The 19,619-nt window shown below is 33.0% G+C and overlaps 4 protein-coding genes across 5 annotated transcripts; all 4 read left to right on the top strand.

Annotated features, from left to right (window-relative positions):
• Window positions 1-428: 428 nt before the first annotated feature.
• LOC111277950 (bidirectional sugar transporter SWEET17-like) lies at window positions 429-2,687 on the top strand. 2 transcript variants are annotated; one of them, XM_089764396.1, is made up of 6 exons: window positions 429-558; window positions 687-723; window positions 1,262-1,433; window positions 1,633-1,794; window positions 2,010-2,129; window positions 2,218-2,687. In XM_089764396.1, exons 1-6 carry the CDS (start codon window positions 525-527, stop codon window positions 2,545-2,547), a joined length of 855 nt encoding a protein of 284 aa, XP_089620522.1. In that variant the 5' UTR covers window positions 429-524; the 3' UTR covers window positions 2,548-2,687. The 2 variants fall into 2 exon arrangements, with proteins under 2 accessions (XP_089620522.1, XP_022720127.1); XM_022864392.2 differs by having other exon boundaries at window positions 437-558; window positions 1,262-1,472.
• A 2,985-nt stretch (window positions 2,688-5,672) lies between these two features.
• Window positions 5,673-8,751, top strand: LOC111277948 (strigolactones hydrolase CXE15-like). The gene is made up of 2 exons (XM_022864391.2): window positions 5,673-6,454; window positions 8,096-8,751. Exons 1-2 carry the CDS (start codon window positions 5,790-5,792, stop codon window positions 8,400-8,402), a joined length of 972 nt encoding a protein of 323 aa, XP_022720126.2. The 5' UTR covers window positions 5,673-5,789; the 3' UTR covers window positions 8,403-8,751.
• A 6,372-nt stretch (window positions 8,752-15,123) lies between these two features.
• LOC111277947 (bidirectional sugar transporter SWEET16-like) lies at window positions 15,124-16,048 on the top strand. The gene is made up of 4 exons (XM_089763464.1): window positions 15,124-15,330; window positions 15,405-15,566; window positions 15,653-15,772; window positions 15,887-16,048. The coding sequence occupies exons 1-4, from the start codon at window positions 15,124-15,126 to the stop codon at window positions 16,046-16,048; spliced, it is 651 nt and encodes a 216-aa protein (XP_089619590.1).
• Window positions 16,049-17,336: 1,288 nt separating this feature from the next.
• LOC111277946 (bidirectional sugar transporter SWEET17-like) lies at window positions 17,337-19,481 on the top strand. Its single transcript, XM_022864390.2, has 6 exons — window positions 17,337-17,568; window positions 17,643-17,679; window positions 17,794-18,004; window positions 18,093-18,254; window positions 18,553-18,672; window positions 18,952-19,481. The coding sequence occupies exons 1-6, from the start codon at window positions 17,535-17,537 to the stop codon at window positions 19,093-19,095; spliced, it is 708 nt and encodes a 235-aa protein (XP_022720125.2). The 5' UTR covers window positions 17,337-17,534; the 3' UTR covers window positions 19,096-19,481.
• Window positions 19,482-19,619: the final 138 nt, after the last annotated feature.

The following is a 19,619-nucleotide window of genomic DNA, read 5'->3' as shown; positions in this document are numbered from 1 at the left end:
AAAACCATCAAATATCAATTTAGGTATCCATTCCCCTAACACCAAAAAATCTTGTTAAAAGTTCTAACAACAGTTAGGGGCGGTTCGGCCACGGCTTTGTGAGAATGTCGGCAGTTTGTTAATTTTTGGCCTAGCTAGGCACCCCTTTACCATTCTTTGATATCCAATCTTTACAACAATCCACACCTAAAAGGTTGTTTTTCACCATCGAAGTAGGTACAGAAACTCCCCATTTGATTTTTCTCTTTGAAATGAACTTACATTCAAAGGGAAATGACCAAATCATGTTACCTAGTAGGTTGTCCACATTGGTCTCGTCAGCAAAAGTACAAACATAAAGGGTCTTGGGACCAAAACGTGTCATAGAACTATGGATTGATGTTGAATATTATATGTTGCAGAGAATTTATACCCACCTTGATTCACCTACCGGACAACACAAATATCCCAAATCTCTGAACTGATCCCTATTTATTCAACTGCTGCTTCTCACTTGCTTCATTCCTTCAATTGCCTCTGCTTCAATGGCTAGCTTGAGCTTCATCATTGGCATTATTGGTTAGCTCTCTTCTCTACCTGCTTTAGTTAATCTAGTGTTAGCTTCTGACTTGTTTTCTGTTGGATTTTATCCAAATTGCAAGATTTTGAGTGCTTTTTCCCTTCTTTTTCAACTTTATTTTTTGCAGGTAATGTAATTTCAATATTGTTTTTTGCTTCTCCCATGTAAGTAAAATCACCTAGAACAATAATTTCTTGTCCATGAAAAGTGTGGAATATGTTGAGTAAGTTAATAGGAATGTCCATCAGATGGATTCATTTTGTTTGTAGGATGTTGCTGATTTTCTGTTAGGCTTCTAAATTCAACTCAGAACAGTTCTAAGTCTAGTTTTTACAGTTTTTTATATATGCACATTCTCTTTGTCATGCTTTCTGCTTCTGTACTGATCTTTGAATGAAAATGCCGGTGGCTATGATATTCGGACTCGGAATGAATGTTAGATACAGATATGCACCCGACATTGGTACATTCAATGTTTTTCACATTTTGTTATATTTGGAAGATTAGACTTTAATATCCATATTCATTTGAATATATGTCAAATACTTCAAAGAAAATAAAGAGTTTAAGCAACATAATTGCACCTACATAAAAAGTTAGTGCATAAATATTACTTCAAATGGTTTATGTTACCAGTACTATAGTATTTGTCTAGTGGCATTATCAGACAAATAAAAAATTTTGGTTTTTTTCCCTTTCCAGAGGAACCTTTTGGGGGGTGATAAAGAAGAAATCAACTGGGAATTACAAAGCAGTTCCTTACATAACAACCCTTTTGTGCACTAGCTTGTGGACTTTCTATGGAATTGTCAATCCAGATGGTTTGCTTGTGATGACAGTAAATGGAGCTGGTGCCATCTTTCAGCTCATCTATGTAACACTCTTCCTTATATATGCTTCCAAAGATAAGAAGGTGATATTACTTAATTTGTTTGATGATATGATTAACATAACATCAGTAGGGAACTAGGGATTAATCTAATACAGTTCATATATATAAGCATCTGACATATTGGCTTATGGCAAGTGGCAACCATATTGCTAGTCTTAGAGTTTGAATGATGTTTTTTCAGGTTAAGACAGCAAAGTTGGTGGCTGTGTTGGATGTTGGTTTTCTTGGAGCAGTAATCGCGGCTACTCTTCTGGCAATTCATGGAAAAATGCGACTCACCTTTGTTGGAATTATATGTGCTGGTTTAACCATAGGCATGTATGCATCACCCCTATCAGCCATGGTAAGTTTCTTCACCTGCATTAGCCTAAAGATGCATCAATTTTCTTCAATTCAATATTAAAGAGTTCTTGTCATCAAATGCCACACTTCTGAAATTCATACAGATATAGGATGACATTAAAAAAAAGGTCAGTATGCTAGAAGGGATCTAAATCTCCCTACTCAACTACTGAACTACATTCCAAGGAATGATGCATAATTTTGAATGTTTAACAGAGGACAGTGATAAAGACCAAGAGTGTGGAGTACATGCCGTTTTTACTCTCGTTTTTCTTGTTCCTCAATGCTGGTGTTTGGTCTGCTTATGCAATGCTTGTGAAAGATATCTATATAGCAGTAAGTTCACACTTTTCCTTTATAATCTCCTAATACATGAAATATACCTTCTTTTTATAAAGATTCATGGTCACCCCAACAATTCCAGGTACCAAATGCAATTGGTTTTGTCTTGGGGTCAGCTCAGTTGATCCTCTATGTTATATACAAGAACAATTCTGTTTCAGCAAAATCAACCAAGGCCACGGAAGAAGAAGGCTCAGCTCACCTGGTGAAAGGAGGCATCAAGATGCATTCACTTGACGACGATCTAAAGAATCGAAGTCTAAACAAGGGCAAAAGTCTCCCAAAACCACACGTTAATCGACAATACAGCTTTCAGAAGATCGTCAAGACACTTTCTTTGACTCCATATGAATTGAAATCCAGTTGGCCTCTTGATAGAGATCTTGAGGATGGACACATTAATCACCCCTGATTTTCAAGGTTCTGCCATTTTTTTTTTTCATTAGGCTCACTTTTTCGTTGTAAACCTATAACTATAAATGAATAAGACCAAGACAGCTACCAATGAAACATAAACGAATGGTTTTTCCCCCTCGACAAAGCAAATCCCAAAGCAACGAGAGGAGCACATGAAGACATATACTTGTGTTAAGAATGCCAACTGCCATTAGCAATCCGAATTATCAGCACAAAGAGCGCAAATCATATCACTTTAAAGGCAAAAACGTGTCCTCTCCATACACAAATGTTCACATCTTCTTCTCTTCACTTTACTATAAATGCAAAGTATTCAAGTAAAGAAAAATATATGTATCCCTGCTCGAAAGATTCGAATCTAATTTTCTATTTTTGAATAAAGAAAAATAGAAGAAAATATCGTGATGCAATACCATGTGTGACTAGACTTCACACATAATTTGATATAAATATGTAATATGTAACCATCAAAATCTTTGTGTAAAAATGTAACTAGCTAGACATATTTCCTTATCACAAGTGCATGCAAGCACATTAGATAATATTGTTTAAACCATCCTCATCAGTCACCACTTTAATACTAATATATATAATAATAAAGTTAAATAATAAAATTTGAACATAAAATGTTAATTAGCAGCCATCGTGACATACCACAGTAATTAATTAACAAATATTTTCCATAAGTTTTTCCCACTATATATGCCTTCTCAACCAAAATAAATAAATAAATAAATAAGCATATATACTATATAAATTAATAGAATTAATTACACAATAACTTCTTGAGCTATTGGAGGTGAAAGTCAAAGTATAAATTATGGGGTAAATTGGGCTTTTTTAATTAAAGTTATCAAAATTGAATTTTAATTATTGAAATTAAAAATTAAATACTTTAATGAGGATTCACATAATTATCGACATGACTTTATTTTTTTTCTCTTTTAACTTGAAAGCGAAATATAAAAACATGCATTTGAGCACCCGATAAACTGATCCCCAGGAAAGTGCATCAAACAACTATACTATATAAAGTTTTTCCCCACCATATATGCATTCTCAACAAAAATAAATAAATAAGCATATATACTATATAAATTAAAAGAATTAATAACATTATGACATGAGCTATTGGAAGTGAAAGTGAAGGTATAAGTTATGGGTTAAATTATATTGGGTTTTTTTTTTTTTTATTAAAGTTGTCGGAATTGAATTTTGATTATTAAAATTAACAATTTAATTATTTAATAACAGTTCACACGATTATCGATGGTTTTGTTTTTTTTTTTTTTTTTCATCTCTCTCTTTTAGCTTGAAAGCGAAATGTGCAAGCATGCATTTGAGCACCCAATTGATCCCCAAGAAGGTGCATCAAACAACTAATTTTATGACAAAATAATATTGACAATTCCAATGCACATAGACTGATTAACCTTATACTTATCCGATAACCCCTATTAATTAGTTTAAATAATATTCTTCAAAGTAATGGGTATAGCTAGTTCTTAATGGGATTCGATTCCTCTCTAGTTATTTCATATGATGGACTATAAAGGGCAGTCCATATCACAGAAACATGACATTTGTCCTCAAATGGTTGACTTTTAAAGCTTTAAAATCAAAATATAAAGCTTAAAAAAATATATATTTAAAAGGATTCGAATAAAACTATAAAGCTTAAAAAAATCCATTTGATATTTGAAAAGATTTGAATAAAAATATAAAACTTAAAAAAAATATTTCAACAAAAAATAAAAATATAAAGCCATGTTCATTTATCTCACTAATAAATAGATTTGTAATGAGACAACAAGTTATAATTATTCATTGTTACTTACTAAATAGTGCAATATTGATTGATGAACCTCTAATTTTTCTTTAAAAAACTAGAATTTTTAGCATCTTAAATACATAATTTTAGAATTAGAGATAGTCATAAACATGAAAGGAATCCTTTTCAGCCAAACTCCTATTATTTTTGTGCCATGTCTATTTTACTATTTTAAGAGGTGTCAACATATCACCTTTTGAAAATGAAAAACACTTTTTTAAAGTTGTTTTTCATTGAAATTCTAATTTGAGGTGAGATTCTTTAACTATTATTTTTTAAAAGGATGGATGTTAATGAGTAGGATATGGAGCAAGAAAATATTATTCATCTCTATTTTCATTTTTTTTATTATATCCATTTTAATATTCATAACCAACAAATATTTTAAATCCATTCACATATCCATTTTCATATTCATATCCAATAAAAAATTTAATTTTTTAATTATTTTATGTAATTTTTATAAATATATATTTTAATAGAAATATATTAAATCTTAATTTAAAATAAAAATTTATATTATTAAATAAAAAATCTATTTACTATATATATAAATATATATAAGATATGAGTATGGGGTAAGTGATAAATTATCCATACCTAATAAAATTTTTAAATCCATTCTCATTTTCATTTTTATCTTCAAAATTTAATATTGGTCTTCATATTTATTCGGATAAAAAAAAATCTAATTTTCCAATGAATACTTTGAATACATGTAAGATTAGCATTCAATCATTCATATTCCAAAGATAAAATTGTAAAATAATTACAACACAAAATAATATGTTCTTAAAACTTTGTCATATTTGAAAAAGTAAACATTCAATTTGAAACGAGAAAGTCATTTTTTAAAATTTTATTGAATCACATGAGTAACAGATATATTTGTTCATACTTGATAAAATCTTTGAATAAGGATCTATTGTTACGTAATCAAAAATGTGGAAAAATCTTGGAAAATCTTCGAGGACAACTCACATGATCATGTTTAACATTTAAAAATTTCTCTTTTTCCCTAAAGTGGTTTTGGAGAAAAAAATTTGCTTTATTTCAAAATCAGAATTTTCCATGAAACTTTATATCAAAATTTCAAATTGTTCAAAAAAAAATGCTATTGATAGTCAGAATCGAAGAAATTTTAATTATCTAAGAAAAAACTATTGATAGTCGGAATCGAATTTAATAATTAAATATTACCATCTCAACCAATCCTCAGCAAAAATTCTCTTATTTAATTCTTAATAAATTGATGCTAATTGCATATGCATAATCCCTCATTTAGTCATTTCAGCTTTCTATAAACAGTTGAAATTCCATTTCCTTATAAACAGCAACAATCTTATCAATCCTCCATAGAAAGGAAACTAAGAAAGAGAATAGAAAAAGAGAGAGAGATCAAAGAAATGGGTTCTCTTCCTCATGTTGTTGAAGACTGCTTCGGCCTCCTCAAGCTCTACAGCGATGGCTCCATTTCTCGTAATCCCGAAATCCCATGTGCAACTCCTCTTCTCAACGATGATTCAGTCCTGTACAAAGACCTTCTTTTCGATGCAAACCATAACCTTCATCTTCGTCTATATAAACCCTCGTCCGCTTCTCTTACGAAGCTTCCAATTCTATTCTATTTTCATGGTGGAGGCTTTTGTTTCGGTTCCCGCTCGTTCCCACATTTCCATAACCTTTCGATTCGCCTGGCGACCGCGTTTAACGTGCTTGTCATCACGCCAGATTACCGGTTAGCCCCCGAGCACCGGCTACCTGCTGCCATTGATGATGCATGTTTAGCCTTGAAGTGGCTGCAGGGACAAGCCATGCATGGAAATAATGAGAATATGGATACGTGGTTGACTGGTGTTGACTTTGACAGGGTCTTTGTTTTGGGTGATTCATCTGGAGGCAACTTGGCTCATCATTTGGCAGTTAGGTTCGAGGCTGGTTCGATCGAGTTGGCACCGGTTAGGGTTCGAGGGTATCTGCTGTTGGCTCCGTTTTTTGGTGGAAGTGTGAGAACAATGACTGAGGAGGAGCAGCCTTGTGAAACATTTTGGAACTTGGAGATGTATGACAGGTTAGGCTCATAATTGCACACTCTTTTCATTTCCTTGACAAATATATGGAATTTGATAGATATGAGTCTAATTAAGTGAGGGAAGAATTAATTAAATAGAGATAAGACCATTGTTTTTCAATCACTTCTTTGAAAAACAAATCAATTTGGTAGATTAAAATAGAAGGTTGCTCTTTATTCTTTTTTAAAAATCTCAAATAATTATATAATTCATATCTTAGAGTGCATTTGAAAGCACAGTGTGAAAAAATTCAATTAATACGTTGACAATCTCTTCTCAACACACTTTCAAATATATTTCCTAATTATATTCATCAAGTGAGAATTAAATTAAGATGTTTTTGGTGCATCATATTATTAGCCTATTAGTGCTCCTTGAAGAAAGCCAATTCTTCTCTGTAAGTCTCGAAAAATTATATAATTCATATCTTAGAGTGTACTTGAAAGCACTGTGTGAAAAAATTTAATTAGTATGTCGGTAATTCCTTCTCATCATGCTTTCAAATATATTTCTTAATTATATTTATCAAGTGGGAATTAAATTAAGATGTTATTGGCAAATCATATTATTAACCTGTCGGTGTTTCCTTGAAGAAAGCCAAAGGCAACCCTACTCTCATTTCAGTTGATGAGCTAAACAATTGTATTTAGTCATTTGCTCTATCATTCTTTTATTTATTTGATTAGAATAATCAAAAATTTTAAGCACACTAATTGCATGATAAATTCTTCTTTTCCACATGAAGATATGTATTAGTAAGAATTTTAGGCTACCTACCCATATTCATAATAGGTGGAGCCAACTTCACTGTTGTGAGATTGACCTAAACATAAAATAATTCATGAAGATCTTTATTCCTTTTCATTCAAAAAGTAGGGTATATACCTTCTATTTTCTTCATCAATAAGCTGATCAAAATGTAGAATCTTCAATGTTTTCCACGATTTGTGGCACATTAACATTTAAAGATCTTTTCAAAAAGGAATTGATATATAATCTCAACTATCGTCAATAATTTTCCTAAACGAATGATTTTGTATATTGTCACATTCATAATGCATTTCAAATTATAACCTTTTTTAATATTAAAAAAAAATCAAAATCAAATATGAAATTTAATTCAGATGATTCACCTACTTTTTTAAGATAGTGGATTCTTTAGTGCAATTACATAAAATCAAGTGGTAGCTCGACCTTATCCATACATTGCAAAAGAAATGAAAAATTTTTTTGTTATGTAGGAAAATGCAAAAAGAACCAGCCATGGCCATTTAATTTGCATCTCACTCGCATGCTTATTTTCAAAAATCATGTCAAGCGTACCTAGTCAAATTCATATCAATTGTGGAAACAATTATGACTTTATGAGAATCTTTTGAATTGGAGCAACAAAAAAGAACATAAAAACGGCAAGACATTTGAAAATGATGATGATGAGAGGTATATATCATTTGCAGAATGAAACTAATGAATTGTGAGAGGCCAACTAATTAATGAAAGGTCACACTCAAAGGACCAAAAATGATGGTTTCCATGTTTTTTTCTTAGAATGCTTACACAATATAGGTGACAGTACTGAGCATATTTAATTTCATAATGTTGATAGGAGATACTTTATCTTAAAATTATGTTCTCCACAGGTTTTGGAGGCTATCAATCCCAGCAGGAAATACCTTGGATCATCCCTTGGTGAACCCTTTTGGACCTTGTAGCCAAAGCCTTGCAGAGGTGCCTTTGGATCCAATTTTGGTGGTGGTGGGTGGGGGTGAAATATTGAGAGATAGGGTGGAGGATTATGCTAGAAGGTTGAAACACTTGGGGAAGAAGATTGAATTTGTGGAGTTTGAAGGAGAGCAACATGGTTTTTTCACTGATCATCCATTCTCTGAAGTTGCAGAGAAAGTAATACAACATATAAGAGACTTCATCTTAGAGAACTCGAACTGAAAGCATGCTTAAAGTACTAATTAATCATGTTAATTAGTTTATATATGTAAATGTAAGAGGCCTTCAAGAATAATCCTTATATCAGATGTGCTATATATGAAGTATTTTGAGCTAGCTATAGATGGATGACTCCATTCCATATCTTGAAAGGCAGATAATCGGGTCATAAACTTCGGTTTAAACTTGTCACTTGCTTATATATAGCAATGTATATGTTTTTTTGTGGTGTGCAAATTTTAGTTTATACTAGCTATTGCTACAAAAAAAAATTACATGAACTTCTGTACAAATATTTGATTGCTGCAATTGAAAATTTATAATGTTTTGTCACACATGGCAGTCTTGCAATCACCTAAATGTTGTTCAAATTTTGTCTTCAATATCTTAAAAGAATTTGATAAATTATTATACTATCATATTAATTAAAACCCCTTCAAATATCTGGTCTAAGGCTCAGATCAGCAGCAAGAATGATCCAGACAAAAAGTTCAGATAATTAATAAAAGGATAGTCCATATGAAAGGCAGGCAAAAGCCAGTCTGATTTCGCATTTGTTAGCAAACGGACATTTTTCCTTAACTGTGTTTTTGGCACATGTAATGTAATCAATTAAACATTTACAACTGGTCATTCGTATGTATTATATGTCTGTATATGTAGCCTATGATAGTACAGTTTCTGCCTGTTTACCATGTGCATTATTATCTAAAGATAACATGTTCTTGAACTCTAATTAATTAGTGCAGAAATTTGATACCAGCTTTTTTAAAGGTTTCATAAAAAATATATATGTTTCTTCATCCAAGATTAAAATAAAAGATTTTTAAATTTGTTGATTCCTTTTCTTAGTAAAAGTATTCCTTTAAGCCAGCTTAGTGTAATTTGTTGTATCCGATCGAGTCATTTTAAAATGAAGTCCTGTTGATTCCTTAGACTACAGTCACAGCACTGTTCAAGCCAAGAGAGTTGAGAATCAAATTACCAGAAGGAACATCATCATAGTCATTTCTTTGCATCAGAAACTAAGCCTTTCTGATCAGCATGGAAAAGGAAAGCTTAGTTTTCATTGTCGGTGTGATAGGTAATTTCTGAGAAGGATTCTGTTAACTTAGAGTTTTTGCTTAAATGCAATAAATTGAAGAGTTGGAAAAGTTTTCATGTTGTACCTGACTGTCTGTTCATGTTTCAGGGAACATCATGTCAGGCCTAGTCTACCTTTCTCCTGCGTGAGTAATTAATTATATCATGATTTATAACTTTCAGCAGATAATTTCCAGGGCCTACCGATGACTAAGACGAATGATTTTGAAATGCAATCTGCATGCAGGAAAACATTTTGGCGAATACTGAAGCACAGATAAACTGAAGATTTTGAAAGTATTCTTTTTGTGTTGCAATTGAAGCAATAATCACAATAATATAAAAATAATAGATAATAATTAATAATTAAAGACGCAAGAAAAATAAAATACATCAAAATTTATGTAAAAAATCTTTTAGTGTAGAAAAAAAAATTATGGATCATAAAAAAAATCTTTACTATCAAATAATAGGTATATAAAGTTCTTCTTTAGCCAAAATTAGAATTAAACAACAATTAGAGAAACAATTGAAGAAATTTCACCAAATAAGTGACTCAATAAATATATCATGGATTTGTTCCTAGAGAGCTTCAAACCCGATCTCACCATTCAGAATGTAGAACTTTGAATCATAAACCTCCTGATAAGGTTCCAACTCAATCGGACCACGGATCGACTTCTGTTCAATCAACTCTCCCTTCTCCTTTTTCTCTTTGCTTTTCTTGACTTTTCTTCTTTTCTCTATTTGGTTTTCGACACACCCTTAAAACAATCTCACCTCATTTTTTTATTAAATAGCTAGGGCTCTGTGTAAAATGAAATATCAAGACACATGGCCTTTACTTGGTCCAAAACCACTTACATAGAGCTGGACCCTATTTTTCTAACAATTTCCCCTCCAGCCCCATTAGGAGGAGATTCATCACCATAACAATTTCATTTGGAACTTACATTGGCCAGAGAACTTATTCCGACCAAGTTACTACAAAACTCAATCTTTTCCTTAGGAAGTATCTTAGTTAACATATCTGCTACATTCTTATCAGTATGAACTTTCTTCAATAGCATCTGCTGTTCTTCAATCACTGAACGTAACCAATGATATCTAACATCAATGTGCTTTGTTCTAGCATGATACATGGTATTCTTACTCAAATCTAAAGCACTCTAGCTATCACAAAATACCACATACTCTTTCTGATTCAACCCCAATTCAAGAAGAAAACGTTTCATCCAAAGTATTTCTTTACATGCTTCAGTTGTTGTAATATACTCAGCCTCTGTAGTTGACAAAGCAACACACTTCTACAACTTAGATTACCAAGATACAGCTCATCCTGTAAAAGTAAACAAATACCTTAAAGTAGATTTTCTACCATCAAGATCGCCTGCCATGTCAGCATCCGTAAATCCTTTTAGAACTGGTTGTGAAACTCTATAAGTCAAGCACATTTTTTAGGTACCCTCAAATATCTAAAAATCAATTTTACTGCTTCCCAGTGAACCTTCCCTAGATTAAAAAAAAATTTACTCACTACACCAACTGCATGAGCAATGTTAGGCCTTGTACAAACCATAAGATACATTAAAAAACCAACTGCAGAAGAATAAGGAATACTAGACATAGCTAGTTACTTTTCCTTAGACATTGGACAAGATTTCTTACTTAGATGAAAATGGTTGGTAAGTGAACTGCTAACTGATTTAGCATGTTGCATGTTGAATCTACCAAGCACTCATTCAACATATTTTTTCTGAGACAACCACAGCTTTTTAGCTCTCTTATCCCGGATAATGTTCATACCAAAAATCTGCTTTGCTAGACCTAAATCCTTCATATCAAAAGACTTAGATAATTGTTCTTTCAACCTGTAAACCATACTAGCATCTTGTCTTACAATTAACATATCATCAACATATAATAATAAGATAATGAAGTTACCATTAGGGAATTGTTTAACATACACACAAGAATTCGCTACTGTTCTTTTATAGCTATGACTCACCATAAAAGAATCAAACTTCTTGTACCACTGTTACAGAGCTTGTTTCAAGCCATACAAGCTTTTCTTCAATTTGCAAACTAAGTGTTATTTTCCTTTCACTTCAAAACCCTCAAGCTGATTTATATAAATGTCATCCTGTAAATCACCATGTAAAAATACAGTTTTAACATCAAGTTGCTCAAGCTCAAGATTCAAACTAGCTGCTAATCCTAGTACCACTCGAATAGAACTCATTTTTACAACTAGAGCAAAGATCTCATCAAAATCGATGCCTGATTTCTGAGAAAAACTTTTTACTACCAATCGAGCTTTGTACCTCACTAGTTTGTCACCATCCTTTTTCAACTTGAACACCTATTTATTTTTTAATGGCCTCTTCTCTGTTGAAAGTTTAACAAGATCATAAGTACCAATCTTTCGTAATGACTCCATCTCTTTTTTCATTGCTTTTAACCAGTGCTCTTTATCCGGAGTAGCCTGTACATCTTGAAAACTTTTTGGCTCCCTTTCACTAGTAACTAAAATAAAATATAAACTTGGATACCTGGTAGATGACCTGCGTTCTCTAGTAGATCTCCTGGGCTGAGACTCTACATCATTTAATACCAAAGGTAGCTCTCCCTGCTCAACACTCTCAGGTAAAGAAGATTGCTCCCCCTACTCAAAACTAATAGCATCTGACTTATCACTAACTGTGGCTGGCTCATTCATATCTTCAAGTTTTATTTTTTACTCATTTTCATCATCTGTGGCTCTTTCTTGTGAAATCTTTGTTAGTGTTGAAACATCACATTCAACAGTAACCCGTGTAGTCTTCTCATTTTTTTCAAGGTCTGCTATGATTTTTTTTTCATGAAAGATCACATCTTTACTTCTAACTGTCTTTCTCTTTACTGGATCCCATACCTTGTAATCAAATTTTTCATCACCATATCCTATAAACACACACTGTGTAGCTTTACTGTCAAGCTTTGATCTCTGTTCTTTCGGTACATGCATGAATGCTTTACACCCGAAAACTTTTAAGTGAGAGTATGAAGTATCTTTTTCTGTCCACACTCTTTTTGGAATGTCAAAGCCCAAAGGAACTGATGGTGACCTGTTAAGTAAGTAACAAGCTGTGTTGACTACTTCACCCTAGAATGGCTTTGATAATTTTGTTATCCTCAACATACATTTGACTTTTTCTACAATGGTACGATTTATTCTTTTAGTTATACCATTATGCTGCGATGTTTTAGATTCTGTCATCTCATGTCTGATCTCATGCTTTAAACAATACTCTTTAAAGCCTTTAGATGTGTATTCCCCACCATTATCAGTTCGAATACACTTCAAGGGTAATCCTATCATCCTTTCAACCATGGCATGAAATTTTTAAAAATATTGTAGTACCTAACTTTTGTATTTTAACATATACACCCAAGTCTTACGTGAAGCATCATCAATAAAAGTAACAAAATATCTGCTACCACCTAATAACTCAACCTCAATGGGACACATACGTCAAAATAAATTAATTTCAATCTATTTTTTTTTCTGAGAACTTTTACGAAAAAAAACTCTATGATGCTTACCAAACAAACAATAATCACATAAATCGAGAGACATACCTTTGGTCAAGGGAATAAGAGACTGTCTTGCCAAAATCTGTAACCTTTTTTCACTCATGTATGCCAACCTCCTGTGCCACAAGTTTGCTAAAGCATTATTTTCAACGGTATTTACCTGGTTACCGTTCAATTGCATCCATGTCTTATACATTGTGCAGCATAGTTTTTTTCTTGCAACTATCATAAATCCTTTGAGAAGCTTTCACTGTCCATTCTTTTATCGACTTTCATATCCCTCCTTATCAAGGACATTAATAGCAAGCAAGTTTATTCTCATATCTGAAATATATCTAACATCCCTCAAAGTCAACATGCAGTCTATACTAGTTTGTACAATAATATCACCAATCTCAACAATCTGTAACACACTTTTATTTCTCATTTTGGTACAATCAAAGTCCCATACTTTGTAAGTTGTAAACAACTTTCTCTTAAGAACACAATGATATGCCACTCCTGTGTCAACTATTCACTCAATGTCGAGATCACTAACATGATTACAATCATCATGTGTACAAATCAAAGTAACTAAATCACTATTTAAATTCACTACTGTAACATTGCCATCATCTGAACTCTTACTTTTTTCATTTTTTCGCTCTTGCTTCAAGATTTTACAATTTCATTTTATATGACCTGCCTTACCACAATAGAAACACTTCACTTTACCTCGCTTAGATTTATGTTTAGACTTATCACGATCTTTTGAGTCCTAACTTCTGTTGATGTTTCTACCCTTGTTCTCTGTTACCAGAGCTTGATTCTCAGGGTCTACATCTTTTCGTCTTGCTTCTTCATTAAGCATACTATCATTTACCATCTTCAATGTCACCTTATAATCAGTAGCTGAATTAAGAACAGTCATAACTAGAGTATTCCAGCTATCTGGCAATGAACCCAAAAGAAATAATACATTTATTTCATCATCTATCTTAAGCTCCATAATAGTCATCCGATTAAATATATCTTAAAAATCACTCAAGTGCTCTATAACAGATTGTTCATCTCTGTACTGTAAAGTTGTAAGCTTTTTAACAAGCATAACTTTATTCATACTTATTTTTCTCTTATATAATGCTGCCATTTTTTCAAACAATGTAAGCATCTGATTCATGCGTTACATGATGAAACACGCTGATATCAACTCATTTTTTTATTGCAGCCAGCGTCTTTCTACCTAGCTTCTTTCAGCTTTCATCTTTCATATTTGCTGGTTTAGCCGAATCATCCAATATTGGCTCATACAAATCTTTACAGTATAGATGATTTTCCATCATAGGCTTCCTAATTGAATAATTCGATGCTATCAATTTCATCATAAAATCTATATCAGTATAGATAATCCTCTATCATAGGCTTTCAAATTGAATAATTCGATGCTGTCAATTTCATCATGAAACCTGTATCACCCTCCATGATCTCAAACGGAATTTACTTCTATCCTGAGTTGCTTCTGTATCGATGTCTCAAAATAACTCTCTTTTTGATACCACTTGTTGCACCTGAAGCAATAATCACAATAATACAGAAGCAATAGACAACAATCAATAATCAAAGACGTAGGAAAAATAAAGCACACCAAGATTTATGTGAAAAATCCTCCAGTGTAAAGGGAAAAAACCATGGACCACCAGAAAAATCTTCACTATCAAATAATAGGTATGCAAAGTTCTTCTTTAGCTAAAACTAGAGCTAAACAATAACTAGAGAAACAATTGGAGAAATCTCACCAAATAAGTGACTCAACAAATACACCCTGGATTTGTTCCTAGAGAGCTTCAAACCTGATCTCACCGTTCAGAATGTAGAACTCTGAATCATAAACCTCCTGACAAGGTTCCAACTCAATCGGATCACGGATCGACTTCCATTCAATCAACTCTCCCTTCTCTTTTTTCTCTCTGCTTTTTCTGGCTTTTCTTCTTTTCTCTACTTGATTTTCGACACACCCTTAAAACAACCCTACCTCTTTTTTTTTATTAAGTAGTTGGGCTCTATGTAAAATGAAAGATTAAGGCCCATGACCTTTACTTGGTCCAAAACTACTTACATAAGGCTGGACCCTATTTTCCTAACAGTTTGCACATTACTGAATGCTTACTTTTGGATCTACTACGGACTAATTAGGCCTAATAGCCTGCTTGTAGCCACCATTAATTGTTTTGGTATTGTTGCTGAGACTGTTTATCTTACCTTATTCCTGATTTTTGCTCCTCCAACAATGAGGGTAAGTTCTTACTTCTTAATCATTTTGTTGATGATCAAATTGGCAAGAACTTATCCATGGTTTCTACTTTCTAGGCAAGGAGTGCAATTCTTGTGGTGATTTTGGATGTGGGGTTTCCAGTTGCTGCAATCTTGCTTACTCACTTGATGTTGGATGGATATAAGCGGATCAATGTAGCAGGGCTCCTGTGTGTACTTTTCAGTATGATCTCTTATGGCTCTCCACTAGCAGCCATGGTAAGAATCTTGATTTTTTTCATATTAGATCTGCAGAAAAGGGTGAATGATCATAATCTGCTACAATTTCTTGTAATATTGTGCAGAAAACAGTAGTGAGAACCAAGAGTGTGGAGTACATGCCTTTCCTTCTCTCACTGATCCTTTTCATAAATGGAGGAATTTGGACTTTATATGCAGTCCTTGCAAAGGACTACTTTGTTGGAGTAAGTTCAAATCAGATGAAAGAAAAAATAATGTAAAATTTTTGCTTTTTGACTAGTACATTGTGAGCCAATTGATTTTGTGAAATCAAATGATATCATTAACTTCTTGTTTAGGTACCAAATGGAAGTGGATTTTTCCTTGGCTCAATTCAGCTGCTGCTGTATGCAATCTATTGGAAACCTAAAAAGTTGAAGAAAATGTCAGACAATTTCCTGGAAGGATCATGGCAGCATCAGCCCCTAATCACTTCAGCTTCCACCCCCAGCATGGCCTGAATGAAGTGCAGATTGAAGGCTTTTTTTCTTGGCAATTGAAGCCATTATTAGAGACAAGAAGGATATCAGGACCAATCAGAAGGCAACAAATTGGATTTGGAAAGTTGTTATATATCTCTGAATCTCTTCCTTGGGCTTTATCCAGATCATTGGGCTGCTTTGCTTAATACCAAGTCTAACAGCTATAGGCTGTGGTTCATTCTTTTCTTCTACAGCTTGAACTGAGGCTCTTTTATTTTTCACTTCTTAAGAGAGTAAAGTAAATTAATCTCACTCAACATGACCCAGGCAGATTCACATCAAAATAGAAGCACAAACCTGAACATGTTCCACCTAAATACAAATGATTCCATTAAACAGGTACACAAATACTTTCATCAATGTCGAAAACCAGTCAGTCAAATTAAGAACCATGCATTCAACCTCAAAATTTGATCTTTTCTTTCTTGGTTTACAAGGGATTTCCTTAAAAACATCATTAAAATGTTTGATAAAGTTTCATTAGAATGAAGCAACACTATTTGACATGATGTTAGAGTTTTTCCATGTAATGATCAAAAACCAATACCAGAGCCCCCTCAAATTTGTTAATTCAATTTCCGAAAAAAAAATTGCATAATTAGCTTGAACATGACTCTTAAGAGGACAAAATCTTCAGTCACATACTTACATGTCTTTGTCTCGATTTAACAACTATGGATTTAAACAAATACTAAGCTAATAATTTTTTCCAGGGCCAAAAATTGTCCAGCACAATGAGAATAACAGAGATTTGATCATTGCATGACATACTGATTTTTCTTCACTGTATTGTCTATTTCACTGTCAATTAATAATTTGTGATATAAAGTCTTAAACCAATAAAATATCTGCAATAATGGTAGGCAAAGTGGTAGGCAAAGTGGAAGACGTTTCTTTGTACCAATCATAATCTTTTGAATCTCTTTTCGAATAGAAAATAGAAAAATCGACGTTTTTTATTGCTTGGCTTTACTTGATAAAAGAGAATTTAGAATAGTGGTAATGGTGCAGGATTGTAGTTCAAAACTTGAAATTAAATTAAATTGACACTTAATCTAAATGATTCATCCACTTATATTATTAGATAGATTTATCGTAAATTTGAGATTCTAATCCCAACGCTTGCATTCCTTTTTCCCCGTAGGCTTTCCCCTTTTCTACCAAATTAAATAAAAAAAAAAAGCATGAAACTGAGTACATTCTAATCTAATATATATCTACAATAAAATATTGCAAAAGACGACAGGAAGGACCATATCATTAACTGCCCTGGACCAATCTGACATTTATACTTTTGTCACCAATTCAAATTTTAGAGACCACAATAACTCATGAAATTGCAGTTGACCTTCAAAGGTTACAAAGTTCCATTTTTCCATAGATAGATCATAGATATGTACGCCCTTCCAAGTTCCATCTCTTGATGGTTTTTTTCTTTTTCTTTTGTTCCTGAATTCTCATCAACATGCTTAGTGTAGTAACCATTTTTGGGTTGCTAGGTAATACCAATAACTCGTTTTATGTTTTGCTGTTTCGATGTATGAACAAATCTAATAAGTTATGTGTTTCGCAGGGAACATAACAACAGGGCTGGTTTACCTTGCTCCAGTGTAAGAACAGAATTTTCTTTTGTTTTCGCAATTTAAAGACCATGAATCCATGTTTCATTGAAATTTATAGGAACCATGTTTTGTTTGTGAACCATTTGAATGTTATTTTTCCAGGAAAACGTTTTGGCACATTGTGCAGCGTCGATCAACAGAAGAATTTGAGAGTCTTCCATATGTTGTCAAGCTATTAAATGGATACATGTGGGTTTACTATGGAGTTGTCAAGCCTAACAGTGTTCTTGTGGCCACTGTTAATGGCTTTGGTGCCCTCCTTGAGCTTATATATGTGATCATATTCCTAATCTTTGCACCTCCAAGAATGAGAGTAAGTTATAGTTTTCATTATAGATGATAACAGCACTGTTTTTAGAATAGAAGTAAGCAATCATGTTCTTTGGATTCTGAAATTTCAGGCTATAACTGCCATACTTTTTGGTGTTCTGGATGTGGTGTTCCCAATTGCAGCTGTTTTGATTACTCAGCTCTCCTTTGATAGAGAAATGCAAATCAATATTGCAGGCTTCTTGTCTCTTCTTTTCAGTGTTGTTACCTATGGTTCACCTCTTTCTATCATGGTAATAGTCCCTTCACTTTCTAGACTGCAAATTTATAACTAGATGAAGTTTTGAAAAAGCTTTGTTACTGATCATAAAGATCAAACACATCTGATCAAGCGTCAAACAACCGATAATTGGTCCACGAGTCCTTGCTTTCAAACTGCTAGCATTTTAATCAAGTGTAGCATTTCTTTGGTTTATTTGCCTTTAAAATAAAGCAAAAGCTGCAAAACTGATCATGTGACCATGGTAGTAATCGGCATTGATTACAGTAATGCTTGTAATTTTTATGTTAGTTTGTGTTTGTAAAGTGCAGAAAACAGTTGTGACAACCAAGAGCGTGGAGTACATGCCTTTCCTCCTCTCTTTCATCCTATTCATCAATGGATTAACCTGGACTGTCTATGCAGTGCTTACTAGTGACTGGTTTATTGGAGTGAGTTCCCATCCACAATGCTCCCCTGGATATAATCATACTATTATAATTGTTATTTATACTTGAGGCTATCAAGATTTGGAACTAAGTGCCCGACACTTTACCAAAGGCTACACAACTGTTCACCGCACTACTATTATTGATTGGTAATTGAAAGAAATTAATGTTTTGGAATATGGTCATTTTCCTCAACTCTTCTTTTACTGCTATTGTCAAAATTCAAAACATATAACAGTATTAAGAAACATGTGACCCTAACAATGGTGATTTTCCTTATAGATACCAAATGGAAGTGGATTTGTTCTTGGAATAGCTCAACTGATACTCTATGCAATATATTGGAAGCCTAAGCAATCAAAGACAACATTTGATAATGTAGAAGATGGATGGCAAGAGCACCTCATAGCCGATTCTGGTCCATAGCTAGGGAAAATGAGAGCAGAGCTGAGGACTAATTTCATAAAAATTTTGCATCTTAAGGAAAATAACAAAGAGGAGAAAACGAGCCAACATGCTGGATTTCAAGCTTCTGAATCAAAATAGGCATCTCAATGCTTTTCTAGCTATAGCTTTGGTCTCTTTCTTTAGCTGTACTATTTTCAGCATTTCAAGAAACCATGCATTACATTTCATCTTGAAAACAGATCAAAGGGTTCTTGATAGTTGGGTTTGAATGTTGGAAAATACATCAGATTTCCAACTATATTAACAGAATTTTTAGTGATCATGCTCATTAAATTTCAGTAATTGACTGATTGGTTATTGTACAATTGACTTATAGTTGTGGAAAAACAAAATATCAGATAGCCTATGGACAAATGTGGATAAGGTCAGATCATACCAATGAGCCCTGCATGATTAGTACAAATTCATACTTAAACTGTTAATTTATTCTTTAATTCATTTCATGAATTGAAAATCAATTAAGTAAAACAGTTTAAACCAAT

This window comes from Durio zibethinus, chromosome 7 (assembly GCF_047325235.1).
Source record: "Durio zibethinus cultivar Kanyao isolate XHJ-2024 chromosome 7, ASM4732523v1, whole genome shotgun sequence".
NCBI classification, from domain to species: domain Eukaryota; kingdom Viridiplantae; phylum Streptophyta; class Magnoliopsida; order Malvales; family Malvaceae; genus Durio; species Durio zibethinus.
This window is presented reverse-complemented; position numbering and strand designations above follow the sequence as displayed.

What these genes read in the sequence shown, in the direction of transcription:
- LOC111277950 (XM_022864392.2), top strand. Translation starts at nt 525, where the DNA reads ATGGCTAGCTTGAGCTTCATCATTGGCATTATTG. An exon ending in ATGCTTCCAAAGATAAGAAG is followed by an intron (nt 1,473 to 1,632) that starts GTGATATTACTT and finishes ATGTTTTTTCAG; the next exon opens with GTTAAGACAGCAAAGTTGGT. An exon ending in TGAAAGATATCTATATAGCA is followed by an intron (nt 2,130 to 2,217) that starts GTAAGTTCACAC and finishes CAACAATTCCAG; the next exon opens with GTACCAAATGCAATTGGTTT.
- LOC111277948 (XM_022864391.2), top strand. Translation starts at nt 5,790, where the DNA reads ATGGGTTCTCTTCCTCATGTTGTTGAAGACTGCTTCGGCCTCCTCAAG. An exon ending in AACTTGGAGATGTATGACAG is followed by an intron (nt 6,455 to 8,095) that starts GTTAGGCTCATA and finishes TGTTCTCCACAG; the next exon opens with GTTTTGGAGGCTATCAATCC.
- LOC111277947 (XM_089763464.1), top strand. Translation starts at nt 15,124, where the DNA reads ATGACCTTTACTTGGTCCAAAACTACTTACATAAGGCTGGACCCTATT. An exon ending in GCTCTCCACTAGCAGCCATG is followed by an intron (nt 15,567 to 15,652) that starts GTAAGAATCTTG and finishes AATATTGTGCAG; the next exon opens with AAAACAGTAGTGAGAACCAA. An exon ending in CAAAGGACTACTTTGTTGGA is followed by an intron (nt 15,773 to 15,886) that starts GTAAGTTCAAAT and finishes CTTCTTGTTTAG; the next exon opens with GTACCAAATGGAAGTGGATT.
- LOC111277946 (XM_022864390.2), top strand. Translation starts at nt 17,535, where the DNA reads ATGCTTAGTGTAGTAACCATTTTTGGGTTGCTAG. An exon ending in AACCATTTTTGGGTTGCTAG is followed by an intron (nt 17,569 to 17,642) that starts GTAATACCAATA and finishes TGTGTTTCGCAG; the next exon opens with GGAACATAACAACAGGGCTG. An exon ending in CTAGTGACTGGTTTATTGGA is followed by an intron (nt 18,673 to 18,951) that starts GTGAGTTCCCAT and finishes TTTTCCTTATAG; the next exon opens with ATACCAAATGGAAGTGGATT.